Here is a 17,564-nt window from a genome sequence, read left to right as displayed (position 1 = left end):
AAAAACTCAAAAGCTGACACAGACCCCCCTCCTCGCTTTTGTCTTGACCTCAAGCACACAGTCATTTGTGTGTACAGTCACAGAAGTTTGAACACCCCTCGGTCAAACTGCATGTTGTGTTGATTTTCAAAGTGTGAATAAGTTACACATCCTCTACTGAGACACACGTCTGCCCCTTTTAATGCATGGTTACTGTTTATTTTTGCTGTTTTTCATTTTAGAAATAATTTGAAAATGCCTGTTCTCCTTTACATCGTGCATCATTTTTATGATGACTGGACTAAAAGAAATGGCCCAAAATTATTTGAAAAGAACTCTGGTTCCATTGACTTACATTAAAAGTAGAGTATATATATATATGTGTGTGTGTGTAAAGGGTGCCATAACTTTTGCACAAGCCACCATGTATTTTATTTTTCCCCACTGTGTCACATTTCGAAAATAACACTAATTATGCATTAAAATGTGCAAAAGTGTGCTCTCTGTACAGGATCTGTTACTGTATTTTTTAACTTATTAACAAAATACAGTGTGTAAAATATTTGACCATGGGTGCCAAAAGTTTTGCATATGACTTTCTAGCACTGTCAGTTTCAGGCACCTTCATTTTGGCAGTGAGTGTACTTTCACCACTAAAAATCCTTTAAATAACACTACAATAAATTAACATAAACATTAATGCAGTAAAAATGAACGTTTTTTTAATTGTTTTAAAAAGTAGCTGATATCTTGCGACCGAGTTAGAAGTCTGGTTCCAGATTTCTCCTCCACGTCCCCAGCCTCTGTGTGGATTTGTCAAAGGGCTCACATCCTGTGTTTCTCTTATTCTTCATTATTCTTCCACTCACAGGTCCACTTACAACATTAGTGTGTGTTTATATTGCACATACTGTAATATGTGTTTCTAACATGACTGTTTTCAGCCTCTCTTTATCTCTTTACTGAACAGGCTGGTTTTCTCATCACAGATATATGCAAATGAGCCCTGTTCTGATTGGCTGCCCCGCAATGAGCCTCACATAAAAAGCAGTCCAGACTTAAAAACTCCTTAGAAGTTCTTAAAAGGGCAGAGCTAAACTGCTGAAGGCTGGATAGGTTTACAAATGTGTATACTTATCAGAACAATTTCCATATATGACTACATAGAGTGAAACTTTGAGTGTTTATATACTATATCAATCAGTTTCATTTAAAAAAAATTGTTTTACATAATAAAAGGTTCTGTTCAGGTACATTTTTCGTTCATCAAGGTACAAACGGTGTAAATGTGAATATTCCCTCAAAGGTACAACAGTGGTTTTAAGGTCTGATTGTGAACCTTAAATAAGTTTCTCCAGGTGAAAAGTTCGTATTTGTACCTTTTCATAACCGAATGATTTAAAACAGATCAGTAAAATAAAAGCCTGGAGACGAGACGGGGTGTGTGGAGTCAGTACAGCTTAGAACATATCATTTCAGTGGATTATGGTTCAGTTATGTTCCCTGACTGAAGGTACTGAGATGTACCCTTGAGGGAACCACCCCAGTGACAAGAGGGGGACTGCCCCAGTGACAGTTTAGTACCTTTATTTGTGAGAGTGTATAGTGTTTAGGTAAATCAGATACTGGATAAAAACTACAAGTAATACTGGTGCCGTGAAAAGAGGGCTGGAAATGGTTAAACGAATGCACTGACATACAAAATCACTGCTTATTGTTGTTTGTATTTATTCTAAAATCAGTGTTTTCTGCCCAGTTAAAAAGCTTTATAAACACATTTTCTTCAGGTGCCTAAAAATTTTGCATGGTGCCACTTGTCTTATACGTGTTGTATGTGCGTAACTGCGCATGCGTCTGTATGTGCGTATGCTTTTCCCCTTCATCACCCCATACGCCTCTGTCTGAACTAACAGCTCGTCATGTCTGCTCATGTTTATGCATGTGGCATTTCTGTATGTTGGTTAATGTAATAGGCGTCTGGCTTTATGTCTGGACCGTATCGTTAACATGCAGACGTGGAACTAAAAAGGGGAACATACATATTCATTAAAATCTGCATATCATTAGCCTTTCACCCTCGACCCCTAGGCCAACCCCACGCACTTATCCGCACCACATCCACCCATCCATTTGTCCTGTTATCCATTCATCCACCCCCTATCCACTCTTCCACTGCAAGAACAGACATCAGTGGACAAGCACTGCAGTGGAAGAGGAAACGTATCCATTCATCCATCCGTTCATTCTTTGATTTCCTCATTCATTCATTAGTCCTTTTATTTGTCCACTCATCCTTACATCCCTCCATCCACTGCAGTGCAATCCTTACAGCCATTAAACACCAAACAGTGGACAGGCGCTGCAGTGGAAAAGGAAATTTATCTCTTCATTCATTCGTTCGTCCATCCATCCATCATCCCATTAATTCATTCATTCACTCCTCCATCCATCCATCCTGTTACCCACTTATCCTTCCATTTACACATCCATTCACTGCAATGCAGTCCATCTACCCTTTAGTACAGTACAATCCATCCATCCATCATCCCATTCATTCATTCATCTATCCTGTTGTCCACTTATCCCTCCATCTACACAACCATCCACTGCAATGCAATCCATCTACCCTTTAGTACAGTACAATCCATCCATCCCCTCCATCCAATCATTCATTCATTCATTCATTCATCCATCCTGTTGTCCACTTATCCCTCCATCTACACAACCTTCCACTGCAATGCAATCCATCTACCCTTTAGTGCAGTACAATCCATCCATCCATCATCCCATTCATTCATTCATTATATGCTGCAAGACTAAACAAGGAGTGGACTGCAGTGGGAGAGAAAAAAAAAAAACATCCATCCATCCGTCCATCCTTCCATCCATCCACTGCAGTATAATCCATCCAACCTTTGCAAGAATAAACATCAAACAGTGGTCAGGCACTGCAGTGGAAGAGGAAATCTACCCAGTCATCTCTTTACTCATCCAATCATCCATCCATCCATCCATCCATCCAGGTCCAGCCCTCTCTTGTAGCAGAATCTTATCTTCACACACACACACGTGTGCGTTAATGAGTGTGTTAGTGTCACGCGGTCAGTTTCTGGATGGTCCTGTTGTAGTACTGAGTGGTCAGGGCCTCTAGTGGGCTCCAGTGGTGAGCGTGGAGCTCAATGACCTCCATCAGCAGAGAGCGTGTGAGCTGAGACTCAGAAGGACACAGCATCTTATCTCTGACCGCCGCTAGCAGCTCTGTCATCATCTCCGGCAACTGTTCCTCCAGCAGACGACCCGCACTCTGCAGCTGAAACACACACAGACAGATGTTTTATGCAATGGAAGGACTTGGTGTCATACATACATCCTATAGATAGTACATACAGCACTGTGCAACAGTGTAAGAGGCACCCGAGCGCATTATTTAAAACCATTTGTCGTGGCAATAAGCATGTCTGTGCTTGTAAAAACACAATGAATCACTAGAATAAATGCAAATAAACATCATGACAGTAAACAGCTTTATTCCAGATTCCTCCTCGACACCTCCAGCACAGATTTTTCAAATTCCATCACCAGCACATTTGACTGACATTACGAAGTACTGAACAGTAAAACTAGGAATTGATTGATGACCACAAATACCAGGCTGTCAAGAGGAGAGGTTTGAAAACAGAAAAAACCCTGACATACATAAAAATACTACTTACTGCATTAATATTATATGTATTTGTTGTAAAATAAGTGTTTATCTGATATTTTCATGTGAGTAAGACTTCTGCACAGTGCACACTTCTTGGAATGTATATGCAAGCACTTACATGAAACATCTCGTATGTATATATATCGGCCCGTGTATATTATATATATATATATATATATATATATATATATATATATACACACACATATATACACAAATTGGATAACAAACATACACACAGTCATTATCCCCAACCACAGGGAGAGAAAGAAGGTACAAAGGGAGGGAGTCGAGAGAAAAAAGGAAGAGAAAAAGAGGGAACATGTGGCAAGGAGGAACAACAGAGAGCATAAAGGGATAGGGTGGGGCAGAGGGAGAAAGGTCAGAGGTGAAGGCTGCATGGCGGATAAGCGTAAGTGTTGGTCCTGCAAAAGCTACACGAGAAGAGAGAGAAGATAAATGAAAAAGAGATGAGGACAGAGCTGAAGTGAGAGAAAGAGAAACATGAGAGAAAGAGAGTAAAACAGAGTGATCAAAACAGCGTAAAAGAAAAAGAGAGGGAGAGAAATGGTGAGAGTAAAAAAATAAAGAAAGAGAGAAGAAGAGAACACATAAGAGAGGGAGAGCGGAAAAGAGAAAGTAAAAGAGAAAAAGCGGGCAAGAGAAGCATATATATATGTATATGAGAGAGAGAGAAAAAGAGAGAAAAAAGTGAAAGAGAAAGAAAGAAAGAAAGAAAGAAAGAGAGAAAAGGAAAGAGTGAAAGAGAAAGAAAGAAAGCGAGAGAGAGAGAAAGAGAGAGAGAAAGAGAGAGAGAGAGAGAGAGAGAGAGAGAGAGGTATAGACTCCTGTTGGCTAGACTGTGTGTCTCCTCCTGATCCAGTTTATAGGCTCTCTCTCTTTCTCCACTCTAAACACTCTGGAGTCTCTCTCTCTCACACAAAAACACACACACACAAACACACACACACACACACACACACACACGCTTTAATGGACGATCTTTATCATCATCATTATCATTAACTGTGTGTGTGAAACTTCATATCTCTCTGTTATCTGGCGGCTGAATTAGTGAAGCAGCGCTGTATCTGATAAAGGCCATCCTGACATATTTATCCCTCCTTGTGTATCTGAGCCTGTTTTCCAGTTTTCCAGTAAAAAAAACAGACTGACCAAACATGCCAACATGGCTAACAACAGAAGGAAGGTATTATGTCAGTATGTATCAGCTAGCATGATGTCGTTTCTATAATACTAAATACCTCCGAAACCTCTGAAGAGGAAATCAGCGCAGCTGTTACTGTGCCTTTAAGAACGATACATAAATGACTGCAATCCAGGCTGAAACACCCCTTATAACTTCAGTGTCAATGGGTGGCAGATAAACAGTATAGAAATGTATTGAGTTTTTATGACATCACAAAAACAATCAATGCAAACAGTTCAATGCAGACTGTTTGTGCAGTTTCGTTTCCAGACTGTAGGTGTGAAACTTCAACCGTGGTAACCACACTACTACGGTATTCGTTCCATGATATCGGCCCTTTAAAGCCGAGAAACACAGAAGAACCTTTTCAGTTCAGGTGAAGGAGGACCGCGTGTCGCGGGCTCGCCTAGCGCTGTTAGCGTTATTCTCATATACTTATGATGAGACGGCTAAATTAGACGCTGCGCTAGCGAAGCCAAACGAACCCTAGGGTTTGGTCTGCTAAATGAGGACTTTTTGTGGGACATCACCTCATGCGAGCTAATTATTGATATTCTACCCCCTTATAAAGCAGTAAGTGCGCTCCATGCAGCGGCCCCCCCTCCCACTCAAAAGGGCTGATTATGTACCCCAAACATGCGGTAATTACAAACAGGGCCGACGCAAACCTAGGTGTTTGGGTCTTCGCAGAGACCTAATTACACTCTGAAAGGTAATTAGGTATAATTCTTAGTCTGCTGGAGAGCTGGTTAAGTCCATGCATTAGTCTGGCTGGCCACACCAACGAGCATTATCTAAATGGGAATGTGCCTTTCTGCCCTGGAACGACGGCTGTGCTGAAGTCAGTGCAGACAGCATCGCTCTCCAATGCGTCTGTGAGGGCTTTCCTTCTTTTTACTTTCCTACGTTCACCTCCCTTCACTGCTGTGTGCCTTAAAGGGAAATTCCACTGATTTTTCAAAATTTTAAAAGATGTCAACAGACATTCAGAGTGTTTTGATGCTCTGCTTTAGAGAAAACTAGTCAGAATTGCTCACAGTGGTGGTGATAGGAACCGGACGTCTGAACAGTTTAAAGCCTCTAAAAGCTCCCTTACAGAAAGCTATAATGGTTATGTATACACCAGCCAGGCCTGATAATCCAGTAATAATCCGACTAATAGCTCAGTCGGAATGGAATACGTCCATGTAAACACTTTAAAGCTCTTTCACTGCCCTGTTGTGGCTTCACAGCAGAATTAGACTGTTAGTTAAAAATAAAATAATGGAGTTAATGTAGAACTGCTAATTCACCCTTTAACCCTGTATGTTGGTGTGCAGACTGCTGGTCACCATAGCAACACAGACAACAGTCTTGCCTAGCTAGTAGCTAATGAAACAGAAAAGTAAAAGAGTTAAGACTAACATCAATAATTTGGAGACTAATGGACTTATTTGCATTTATAATCACTCCAGCTGGTTTCCTGATACGTTTAATCTGCAACGAAAACTGACAAACACTAAGAAGTCGTGAAGCTGCAGTCAGTTTCTCGTTCACCAGCTCCCTGTTTGAATTGTCCCGTTCCACCTTAAAGGTGCAGCAGTTACATTCTGGTGCCTCAGGCACCGTTTAAGGTGGATCGGGAAAATTCGAAAAAGAAGCTGGTGAATGAGAAGCGACATCAGCCTCGTGAAAAGGTCGAACGTTGAGAGACATTTTACAAGAAATGATTCTACTTTTGTGGAAAAGTTTCCTGCTGGAGATGCGAGAAAAGTGGCTACATCTGAGCTAAAGATTAAAGCAGAGCAAAGTAAGTCTGCATTCTCCTTCATATTTTTAGTCTAGCACATACTGAGACATTTTTACAGCCAAGATGGTAAAATGGATATAAAATGTTGTGGCTCCCAAGGTGGTTTGAATTTGTTGAAAGGACAAAATGGCTCTTCACATCATTTAGGTTCCCGACCCCTGCACTAGTCTGATTGAGGCCATTCGGAGTACAATTTCTATCCGACTGATCGAGGTGGGTAATCCTGTACACAATCTGTTAAACAGAAGAATAATAGCTGTGTAAAAATCCGATTACATTCCCTATCGGAAAGTTTAAGTCCGTTCTGATCATGTTCGTCACGTCATAGTGAAAGTTTACACCGTTCAACATGGCGGAGCAGAAACTGGTCTGCAGAGGAGACGAAGTTTCTGCTCTGATCTTTAAAAGACGGCGGTGGGACGGACGTCCAGCTTATGTGTCTCAGAACACGACGTCTTCCTCTCTGCCTTCTTTAATAAGGACATGTGAAGGACGTTTTCCTGAGTCTGACATCATTTTAAAGCAATTAAAAACACAAGCACTGCTCACTGCTGCTCATCTCACTCTGACTGGACTCATGTGACGCTCGTTGTCATGGTAACGTCTACTCTAAGTACACTAAGCTTCTCAACTCGCCAGATGGTCGTCTCTCTATGCATGCACGTAATTTTGGATCGAATTACTTGTAGTGTGAATGTAAACAGAGATTTTTATCAGATTGTTGAGTAGAGTGAGCATAAACACCTCAGTCTAAATCTAATCGGATTGTATTCAATTGGATTGGCATGTAAACACAGCCATTGATGTCTGAGACACTATTTATTGAGACTGTTAATTGAGACTTAAATAATTTACTGTACATCAGTGTTTTTTTCATCAGACTGTACATTGTCTGCGTTTGGTAAGAGCAGAAAGCCGTGTGTTACAGCAATATTACCATGTTTACGGGAGTTTTAGCCACTATGCTTGACGTGTGCTGAACATTTCTTACCTGTGCTAAAATCGCGGCGTATTGCTGTATTTGAAGAAAAATTGTCTGTACTTGGCAAATAAAGATCGTGAAGGACGTTTCCGAGCCTGTGAGTCACTGTGAGTGGCTGTGTGTACTGTGTGTATGGGAGCACGTGGCTGCTGTGGGATTTTTAGGTTTGTCTGAGTTCACCTCCCTTCACCTTACGCTGAGCCTTAACAGGCCTTAGACACAGTCTAGTGCACTCGCCACCGTCTCAAACACTGATCCCCCTCTCTCTCCCTCTGTCTGTCTGTGTCTCTCTCTCTGTCTCTCTCTCCCCAGCCCCCTTTCTGTCTAACTGACTCTCTCACCTCCTTTTACAATACCTACAGTGTTTTTCATGAGGAGGTTAATCTCCAATTTTGTAAACTGTCTTCCTGTCTATTGTCTCTCTCTCCCTACCTCTCCTGTCTTACTTTATCTCCCTTCCTTTCATTTTATCTTTTTCCCATCTTTCTCTCTCTTATCTTTTACCTCACTTCCTTTCTTTTTCTCCTTCCCTTTCATCTTATTCTTCTTTTTCTATCTCTATTCCCTTTCTTTACCTCACCCCATCCGCTTTTTCTCCTATCATTCTTTACCTCTCCCTTTCTCTTTATCTCTTCTCTTCTTTCTTTACCTCTCCTTTTCCTTTTATCGCTTCTTTCCTTTTTTACCTCTTTTACTACATCTCTTTTTCTCCTTTCTTTACCTCTCCCCCTTTCTCTTAATTTTTCTATTCTCTCGACTTCTCTCCCATCTTTCTTTACCTCTCTCATTCTCTTTGCTCTCCTTTTAACTCCTCTTTTTCCTTTTTCTCTTTTCTCTCCTTTTCTCTTCATCTCTTTTTATATTCTCTCGTCTTCCTTTATGCTCTCCCTTTAACTCCTTTTTCTCCCTCCCTTTCCTCTTTACCTCTCTCCCTTGCTCTCCATCTTTTCTCTCCTATCTTGCTTTACCTCTTTCCCTTTCTCGTTGTCTCTTCTCTCCTTTCTTTACCTCTCCCCCTTACTCTTCATCTCTTCTCTCCTTTCTTTACCTCTTTCCCTTTGTCTCTTCTCTCCTTTCTTTACCTCACCCTTACTCTTCATCTCTCCTCTCCTTTCTTTATCTCTCCCTTACTCTTCATCTCTCCTCTCCTTTCTTTATCTCTCCCTTACTCTTCATCTCTTCTCCTTTTCTTTACCTCTCTCCCTTTCTCTCTTCTCTCCTTTCTTTACCTCTCTCCCTTTCTTTATCTATTCTCTTCTTTCATTATATCTCTCGCTTTATCTTTATCTCTTTCTATTCTTACCTCTCCTTTTCACTTTTCCATCTCCACCTTCGTCCTCACTTTCTCTTCTTCCTCTTGTCTCCCTGTCTTCTTTCTCCTACTCACTTGTTCATACTCAGTTTCTCTCTCTCTCTGACTTTATGCATTCCTCCTTTTCTCACTCTTTTTATTCTGTATTTCACTTATTTTTTCTCTCTGATCTGCTTTATTATTAATGAACCCATCAACTCTCTCATGAGCTCCAGACAGCAGCTCCCACTCCCACAGTTCCTCTTCTCTGCTTCCTCTCTCTCTCTCTCTCGCCTCCAGCAGCAGCTTCTCAGTCTCGACACAATGTGCTCTGCTCTCTCTGGTGCTCCATCCTGCTGATTCAAACCTCTTCCTCTTGCATGTAAATCAGCACCACTTTCACAAGTGTTTAAAGGAACATTTCAGCTTTTTTAACTCTGTCTCTATCTGCTGCATCTGCAGCGCACCGTCCATTACCACGGACAATACTGACACGTTCTCCTGCACTCAGAAAACCTCCTGACTCCAAACTCACTCACTGAGAAGTCTTTGGGCAGCAAATATTCATAATAATCATTTTTATTTATATAGCACTTTTCATGTTGGTGCAGCTCAAAGTGCTTCACAGACAGGTGATAAAGCTGAACGGAAATACAAGAAATTAAAAGTATTAATTTAGAATCATAAAAATATGACAGATCAAATTTGAAGATAAAAACCACGAAACAGAGTCTTAATTAAACACTGAGTTAAAGAGAGACGTTTTTAGATGCTTCTTGAAAGTGAGCACTGAGCTTGATTGTCTAATAAAAGGTGAACTGAGCTCCACAGTTTAGAAGCAGAATAACTGAAAGTCTCTTCATGTTTTCTGTATTTTACAGTGTTTGCAGAAGGTCAGTATCTGCAGATCTAAGATGACGCGCTGGAACATAAACACGTAATGCTAAACGTGTATTTTTTAGAACACTTTCATGAATAATTCAATTGAAAGTATCTGTAAATTCAGCTGTAAGAGTTAACAGGTTTTTTTTGTGTTGCTGAAGCGTTCAAAGGATGGATAAAACTTAAAAGATTAATATGGCATGCGCCTGTCCCCTGGGCCCTGATGACGGCCACGAGAGCCGGCAGGAGGGTGGGGCCCGAACTCCGAGCGAGGACGAAGCGGGAAGAGGAACACCGCGAGTGAGTGGTGGATGGCGCACGAATCCCGAACACCGCCGAGAGACACGAGAGACGGCGGGAGGAGGATGTCAGCCTCAGCTGATGCTGATCTGGTTGGCAGCGTGAGCACCTTGTTAAAAGAGCAGAGAGGGAGCAGGGAGCAGAGAGAGAGAACAGCGAGAGACTGAAGACTAATGAGCTGAAAACCTCGAGTGAGAAAAGAAAAGTCTACCTTGAGGCCACTGAAAAGTGGGCAGCATAGGTTTTGGTTTTGTTTGTTTTTATAGCCCAACAGCTTTGAATTCGCATTATACATTCACTACACACTCAGTGGTTGCTTCATTAGGTACACCTACCCTGTATGTACAATCAATGTCCATTTTTTATTTATTTATTTTTTTATTTTTACCCGATTTTCTCCCCTAATTTAGTCGTCTCCAATTCCACCCGCTAGTTAGGACTCCCCCAATCACACGACGCTATCAACGCTAGGAGGGTGAAGGCTAACACAGGCTTCCTCCGAGACCTGTGAAGCGCCACCGCTTCTTTTCGAACTGCCGCTCATGCAGCGTCACTGGACAGCCGAAAGCGCTCGGAGGAAAGCGCCAACCGCCAGATCTGTTACGTCAGCTAACAGACGCCGGCGCTGACTAGCATCGCGCTGAGTGATGGGGGGAGAAGGAGGGGCCATCCCACCCACCCAGAGAGAGCGAGGCCAATTGTGCTCCCTTGGACTCCCGGCTACGGATGGCTGTAGCATCACCAGGGATCGAACTCGCGATCTCCTGATGATAGGGCCAACGCTTAGACGGTTGTGCCACTCGGGAGCCGTCAATGTCCATTTTTATCAGGTCCACTTACCATATAGGTGCTGCTACAGCTGACAAACTGGGTCCACTGTCTAATAACATACACAGCTATGCAAAAAAGTTGTGTGTCATCCTTGATTCGGCACCAAACTTTGACAAGCGGGAAAATGCAGTGGTGAGAGGTTTTTTCCAGCTCAGAGCTTTTACCAAACTCCATTCTGTCAACGAAGGGTGTGGAAACTGTGATTCATGCCTTTGTCTCTTCATGCATTAACTACTGTAATTTCCTTTAATTGGGACAACTGTCAGTCAGTTCTGTCCCACCTGCAGAAGGTCCAAAATGCAGCAGCTAGGCTTTTGACCGGTACTGGCCTCCACTGGTTACTAGGCAAGTACAGAACACAATTTAAGGTTTTATTGTTTATATTTAGCTGTCTTCATGGCACAGCTACATAGTATATTTCTGATCTCCTCTGTCCACTTTCTACTTTAAGAGTCTTAGACCGCTCTTAACTGTCCCACAGACTCAGCTGAGATCAAAAGGTGAGGGAGTTTTCTCTGTGCAGCCTCCAAATTAGGGAACAGCTGACCTTTTAAAAAGATCATCTCCCAAAACAGACACGTAAAAGTCCAATTTAAAAAGCTTTTTATTTTCCCAGGTATTTGAGTCTTTTAAGTCCTACAGAACTTTTATTTTGTTCTGTTTTGTTGGTTGATCTTGTCGTTGTTGCTTTGTTGTTTGTTTTATTTATATTTTTACTTAGTCTTTCTCTGTTGGAATTGCTTGGTTTTATTGTACAGTGTTTTGGTTGGCACTTGTCTTTAAAAGCGCTATATAAATAAAATAAAATAAAAAAAAATAATACTAATAATAATGATAAGAAGTAGAAGAAGTAGAAAAAATAGAATAAACAATAATAATAATGCTATATAATCTTTTTATGGTTATTTTAGTATATTTATTATATATATTTACTTCTTCTATTTATGCATCTGTATAATAGCGTAAGGCAATACGTTTGCTCTTGTTCTGCTCTGCACAGAGCAGGTATTATTTATATATGGTGGATCATTCTCAGTACTGCAGTGACACAAACATGTAAGGATGCGCAATCAGGATCGGCCAATCGGAATTGGTAGGTTTTTGCCAGCAATCAGTCAATTTATTGTTATTTTGGCAGATATGTGTGGCAGTTTTATGAGATAAAAATAATGGGTAACACTTTACTGTAGGGTACTGTTCATTAGCCTACATGACACCTATATAAGCTTGTCATTACAACCGACATAACCCTACACAAATGTTTATAAATGCTTACTCCAAGTGGTGTCATCTGTCATAAAAGCTACTTTAGCTAACATTGATCAAAACTCACTGTCCACTCTATTAGACACTCCTACCTTGTCAGTCCACCTTGTGGATGTAAAGTCAGACATAATAGCTCATCTGCTGCTGCACAGTTTGTAGTCCTTCATCAGTGGTCAGAGGACGCTGCCCACAGGACGCTGTTGGCTGGATGTTTTTGGTTCTCGGTCCAGCAGTGACACTGAGGTGTTTAAAAACTCCACTGCCGTGTCTGATCCACTCACACCAGCGCAACACACACTAACACACCACCACCACCACCACATCAGTGTCACTGCAGTGCTGAGAATGACCCACCACCCAAATAGTACCTGCTCTGTGGGGGTCCTGACCATTGAAGAAAGAAAGGCTAACAAGTTGAACTACAATCTGTAACTGTATAACTGTAGAGATACAAAGTGCGTCTATAATGTAGTCGCTTTAAATGTTTATTCATGTGATTCTGCTGCACACTGACTTCTATTGTAAGTTCATTTTGAGTCAATGGGTTTTCTGTTCTTTTCCAAGTGCAGGGAAAAGCATCGGAAGCACTGAAAAACACAGGAGCATTCCTTTAAAGGCTGTTCACTCTCTCCTCTCACCTCCATCGAGCAGCAGAGGACTGCGTCTTCCTTCACTTCCGCTGACTCCAGCAACTGAAAAACACACACAGGCAGAAAGAGCTCAGTAAAGACCAGATACAGAACGCAGTCAGTGATAAAGACTTCGACCCCAAAGGGTCTTTCAGCGCTGACTTGAGAAAAACCAAACACTCCAGAGGGAGGCTGACCTCGGCTGACCTCGGCTGACCTTTTCTATCAATGTTCCTCTACATTCTCTACTGCAGTCTAACAAACAGATCGCAGGCTTCAACTATTTATCTTCTCGGCTCTTGGGAGATTTAACTGCCGTACGAACATCTGGAATCGCTTGTCATATTGACTATTTGTTGTACATAAAGTGAAATTACAGGAAAGTAATTATGTATTTTTTTCAAGTGTAAATAAGTCAACATATCTTTAGGGAACATGGTAAAATATGGCATTTTGGGGGAGAAAAACCCAAACAAAACACCTAAAAAACTAAATATAATATAAAATAGGCCTTGATTTTTGCACAGGCCACATTTTATGTTTTATTTATTTTTTCCCAATATGTTAAATTCAGCAAATAAACAGTAATTGTGCATTAATGTGTGCAGAAGTGTAGAGGAAGTGTTCACTTTTTTCACTTAGAAAACAAACCAAAGATAGTTTGACCAAACTTTTGCAAGCAACTGTAATATTAAAGCAATAAACAGTGATTTTATTTGGTTCAATATTTATTATATATATATATTATTATAGCATCTCAGAATGACTGAAGCTGAATCACCACTTTCACATGCAGATCCTTATTTTTAACCCACGTTTTAAATTTAAAAGGGATTTTAAGCAGCTAACAGGATCTAAGCTGAAAGAACACTGACGGTAAAAGTGACTTCATTTCTCTGTATTGAGGAACAACCAGCTATCCATCGCGACACAACACGACAACTTCTCCTTTTGATTTCCCTCTTTTCTCTCCATAGAAACCACAAACTGCTGAGACATCAGGAGGCACGAACGCAAAAAACACTTTTACTGCAGCCTCATGAATAGACAACAAAACGTCTCCAAGGTCAGAAAGTAACGATACAAGCCCATCGCAACACACTCAGTCAGACACAAGTGAACAGCCTCAATCCTGAGACACACACTAACTGAGAAAAACAGGTTAACCGAGAGGCAAGAAAGGAAACTAGTGCATATTTTTAAGATAATCCTTTATTAGTCCCACAACGGGAAATTCACAGAGCTACAGCAGCAAAGGGACAGCAAGAGTAGCAAGAAGAGAATTAACAAACAAGGTAATTAACTTTGTTAATTACTTAAGACAGTTACAGTTTTGTTGAGGTTACAGGTTTGTTACTTACCTACGGAGACCCTGAAGGGACACAGTGTTGTTTCAGGTCAAAATCTGGTGCGCACCAGTTACTATCAGGTGAACACCCAATACTATCAAGTGAGCACCAAATATTATGTGGTGAACACTGGATACTATCAGTTGAGCACCCAATACTATCAGGTGAGCACCAGATACTATGTGGTGAGCACTCAATACTATCAGGTGAGCACCCAATACTATCAGGTGAGCACCCGAAACTATCGGGTGAGCACCCAATACTATCAAGTGAGCACCAGGTATTATGTAGTGAGCACCGGATACTATCGGGGGAGCACCCAATACTATCAGGTGAGCATTCAATACTATCAGGTGAACGCCAAATATTATGTGGTGAGCACTGGATACTATCAGGTGAGCACCCAATACTATCAAGTGAGCACCAGCTACTATGTGGTGAGCACTCAATACTATAGTTTGAGCACTCAATACAATCAGGTGAGCAGTCAAGACTATCAGGTGAGCACCCGATACTATCAGGTGAGCACCCGATACTATCAAGTGAGCACCAGATACTATCAAGTGAGCACCAGATACTATGCGGTGAGTCATTCCGTCACGGAAGAAGACATTTATGACTTTTTAGGGTGGCACAAGAACAAATAAAGTGACGTAAAGGTGATAAGGTAGGTTTATTTGTTCGGCTATAAAAGCCTTTACTGACAATTTACCAATGTGTCCCTTTCAAAGAGAGAGAGCTAAATACAGGCTGCCTTTGCTGGATACAGTCAGCCAGCTAACTTGGCTATAAGGCTTGGATTGTTCTCTACGCAATACATGTTTTAGCATTAACACCACACACACCTGCAACAAAAATGAGCAAGTGGGCAAAATGTCTTCAAGTGACAAAGATGGACAAACGGATTAGTGATTCCATTGGGTGGGTTATATTCCATGTTGGAAAAGTGAAGGAGCACGGACATTTTCACCACCTCATTCAGCGGCTGGGACTTTGAGAGTTTTCACATAATTCATAGCCAACTATATCTAGCAATGCATATCTAGCATCTTGCATATAGCTATATCTACCTGAAAGGGACTATTTGGTAAATGATTAAGGTTTCTATGGCTGTCCGAACAAATAAACTTACCTTATCATTGTTATTCTTATCATTGTTGCTCTATGTGTTCTTGTGCCACCTGTCACCAGCGAACACTGACACTGCTTATGGATATACAGATACACATATACACACATACATTTATATGTAAAAACAAAATAAGTGGTACTTGATCGTATCGGGTGCTCACCACATAGTATCAGGTGCTCACTTGGTAGTATCGGGTGCATACTTGATAGTATCTGGTGCTCACCACATAGCAACTGGTGCTCACTTGATAGTATCGAAGAACAAGAACTCATTTAGAACTTGATGGCAGCAACGCATCTCAGAAAAGTCGGGACAGGGCCGCGTCTACCATTGTGTAGCATCTCCTCTTCCTTTAACAACAGTCTGTAAACGTCTGGGAAGTGAGGAGACCAGTTGCTGGAGTTTTGGGAGAGGAATGTTGTCCCATACTTGTCTTATGTAGGATTCTAGCTGCTCAACAGTCCTGGGTGATGCGCCAAATGTTTTCTATCGGTGAAAGGCCTGGACTGCAGGCACAATGGTAGACACGGCCCTGTCCCGACTTTTTTGAGAAGTGTTGCTGCCATCAAGTTCTAAATGAGTTCATATTCTTCATGAAATAGTAAAATGTCTCATTTTCAGCATCTGATATGTGTTCTATGCTCTATTGTGAATAAAATATGGGTCTGTGAGATTTGCAAATCATTGCATTATGTTTTTATTTACATTTATTTACATTTTACAGTGTCCCAATTTTTTGGAATTGGGGTTGCACATAAAACCACACAAATGGTACAAACAGACCACAAGGGAGAAAACAAAATACAAGAAACTGGGGGATACTAGCCCTTTAAGTGATCTCTAACAGGCTTGCTTATGTGGATAAAAGTAGCTGCTACTGTTTTTAGCTACGTCTCACACTTCCGCACATTTTCTGTTCTATTGCCAAAACCTCTCCTTTAAAGGTCATCAGACTTCGAGTGTGAGGTGTTTGAGTGTTCTTCACAGCACAATCAACAGCCTCACAGACGAAATGGAGATCGTCCACAAAATGAATGAGAAAAATGCAGACGCAGCTGCCGTCACTGCTGCAGCGGAAGTCAAGCATCTCTTTCTGCTTCTGCACCCAGGAGCTTCGGTCTGCTGACAGTGTTTGCAGGTTGCATGTCCTCAGAATGTGTCTCTGTGAGGATCGGTGAACACGTTTGAGTGTGCGCGTGTGTAAATGTGTACCACGTGTGTATTCACGGTGAATAAAAGCTCACGATAAACATCACGCTTTAAGGCGCTGAGCAGGACGCGGAGGCAGACAGGCTGCATGAGCATCAAACGCAGCCCCCCGCTGACAGAGGAACACAACAGGGAAAAAAACCTGCCTTTTTCATCTGAATTTACTGCCGGCTAGGCCATGTCTGCACCACTCTCTCTCTCTCTCTCTCTCTCTCTCATAGAGATAATACTGTAATCCCAGTGACTGAATATAGATGTGCGTAGGAAAACCTTAGAAAAACAGAAGCAACCTACCAGCAAAATTGTCCCGAATGGCGCTTTTAACAGGAGCTCCATGTTCCCTCTTTTAAAGGCCCCATATTGTGGAAAACTGAATTTTCCTCGCTTTTCTGAGATGAAAGCGTTTGATTTAGCACATTATAAGCTGTTAAAGCTCCAAAACCCAGTTCATACCATCGATACACGGAAACTAAGCTGCAAAAACAGTGTGATTTTAATTCACTGATTCTGTGATGTCACAAAAACCAACACATTCACACAAATCCATTTATTCAGCCTACAGCAGTTTAGCCCCGCCCATTCGTGTTGAAGTTATAAGAGGTTTTTCAGCCTGGACTGCGGAAGACCGGAGAGGCCATGAGCTGTTGCTGTAATTTTCTGGATGGTTTTCTTGAGATAACGAGTTAATTATTTTGTGATCTCAAGAAAACAAGATAATAATCTCATTATCTCATGGCAACAACTTTGTTATCTCAAGATAACAACATAAATAACTTGTTATTTCAAGATAACTTTTTATCTCGACATAAACAAACTGTTATTTCAAGATAACTTTTATCTTGAGAACACAAGCTAATGAACTCATTATATCATGAGAACAGCTTTGTTATCTTGACATAACAAAATCAACTCATTATTTCAAGATAACAGCTTTTATCTTGAGAACACAAGCATATGAACTCATTATCTCATGAGAACAGCTTTGTTTTCTTGACATAACAACATAATC

General features: G+C 41.2%; 1 protein-coding gene across 3 annotated transcripts in view; it reads right to left on the bottom strand.

Annotated features, from left to right (window-relative positions):
* Positions 1-1,463: 1,463 nt before the first annotated feature.
* The window catches only part of ctif (CBP80/20-dependent translation initiation factor), a 197,290-nt gene continuing 181,189 nt past the window's right edge, over positions 1,464-17,564 (bottom strand). For all 3 annotated transcript variants that reach the window (XM_036587477.1, XM_036587478.1, XM_036587479.1), the window contains 2 exons: positions 12,875-12,928; positions 1,464-3,289 (listed from right to left, as the gene is read on the bottom strand). In XM_036587477.1, coding sequence (XP_036443370.1) covers positions 3,074-3,289; positions 12,875-12,928 — 270 coding nt within the window. In that variant the 3' untranslated portion in view covers positions 1,464-3,073. The remainder of the gene's footprint in view (positions 3,290-12,874; positions 12,929-17,564) is intronic.

Source organism: Colossoma macropomum, unplaced genomic scaffold, assembly GCF_904425465.1.
Source record: "Colossoma macropomum unplaced genomic scaffold, Colossoma_macropomum, whole genome shotgun sequence".
NCBI classification, from domain to species: Eukaryota; Metazoa; Chordata; class Actinopteri; order Characiformes; family Serrasalmidae; genus Colossoma; species Colossoma macropomum.
This window is presented reverse-complemented; position numbering and strand designations above follow the sequence as displayed.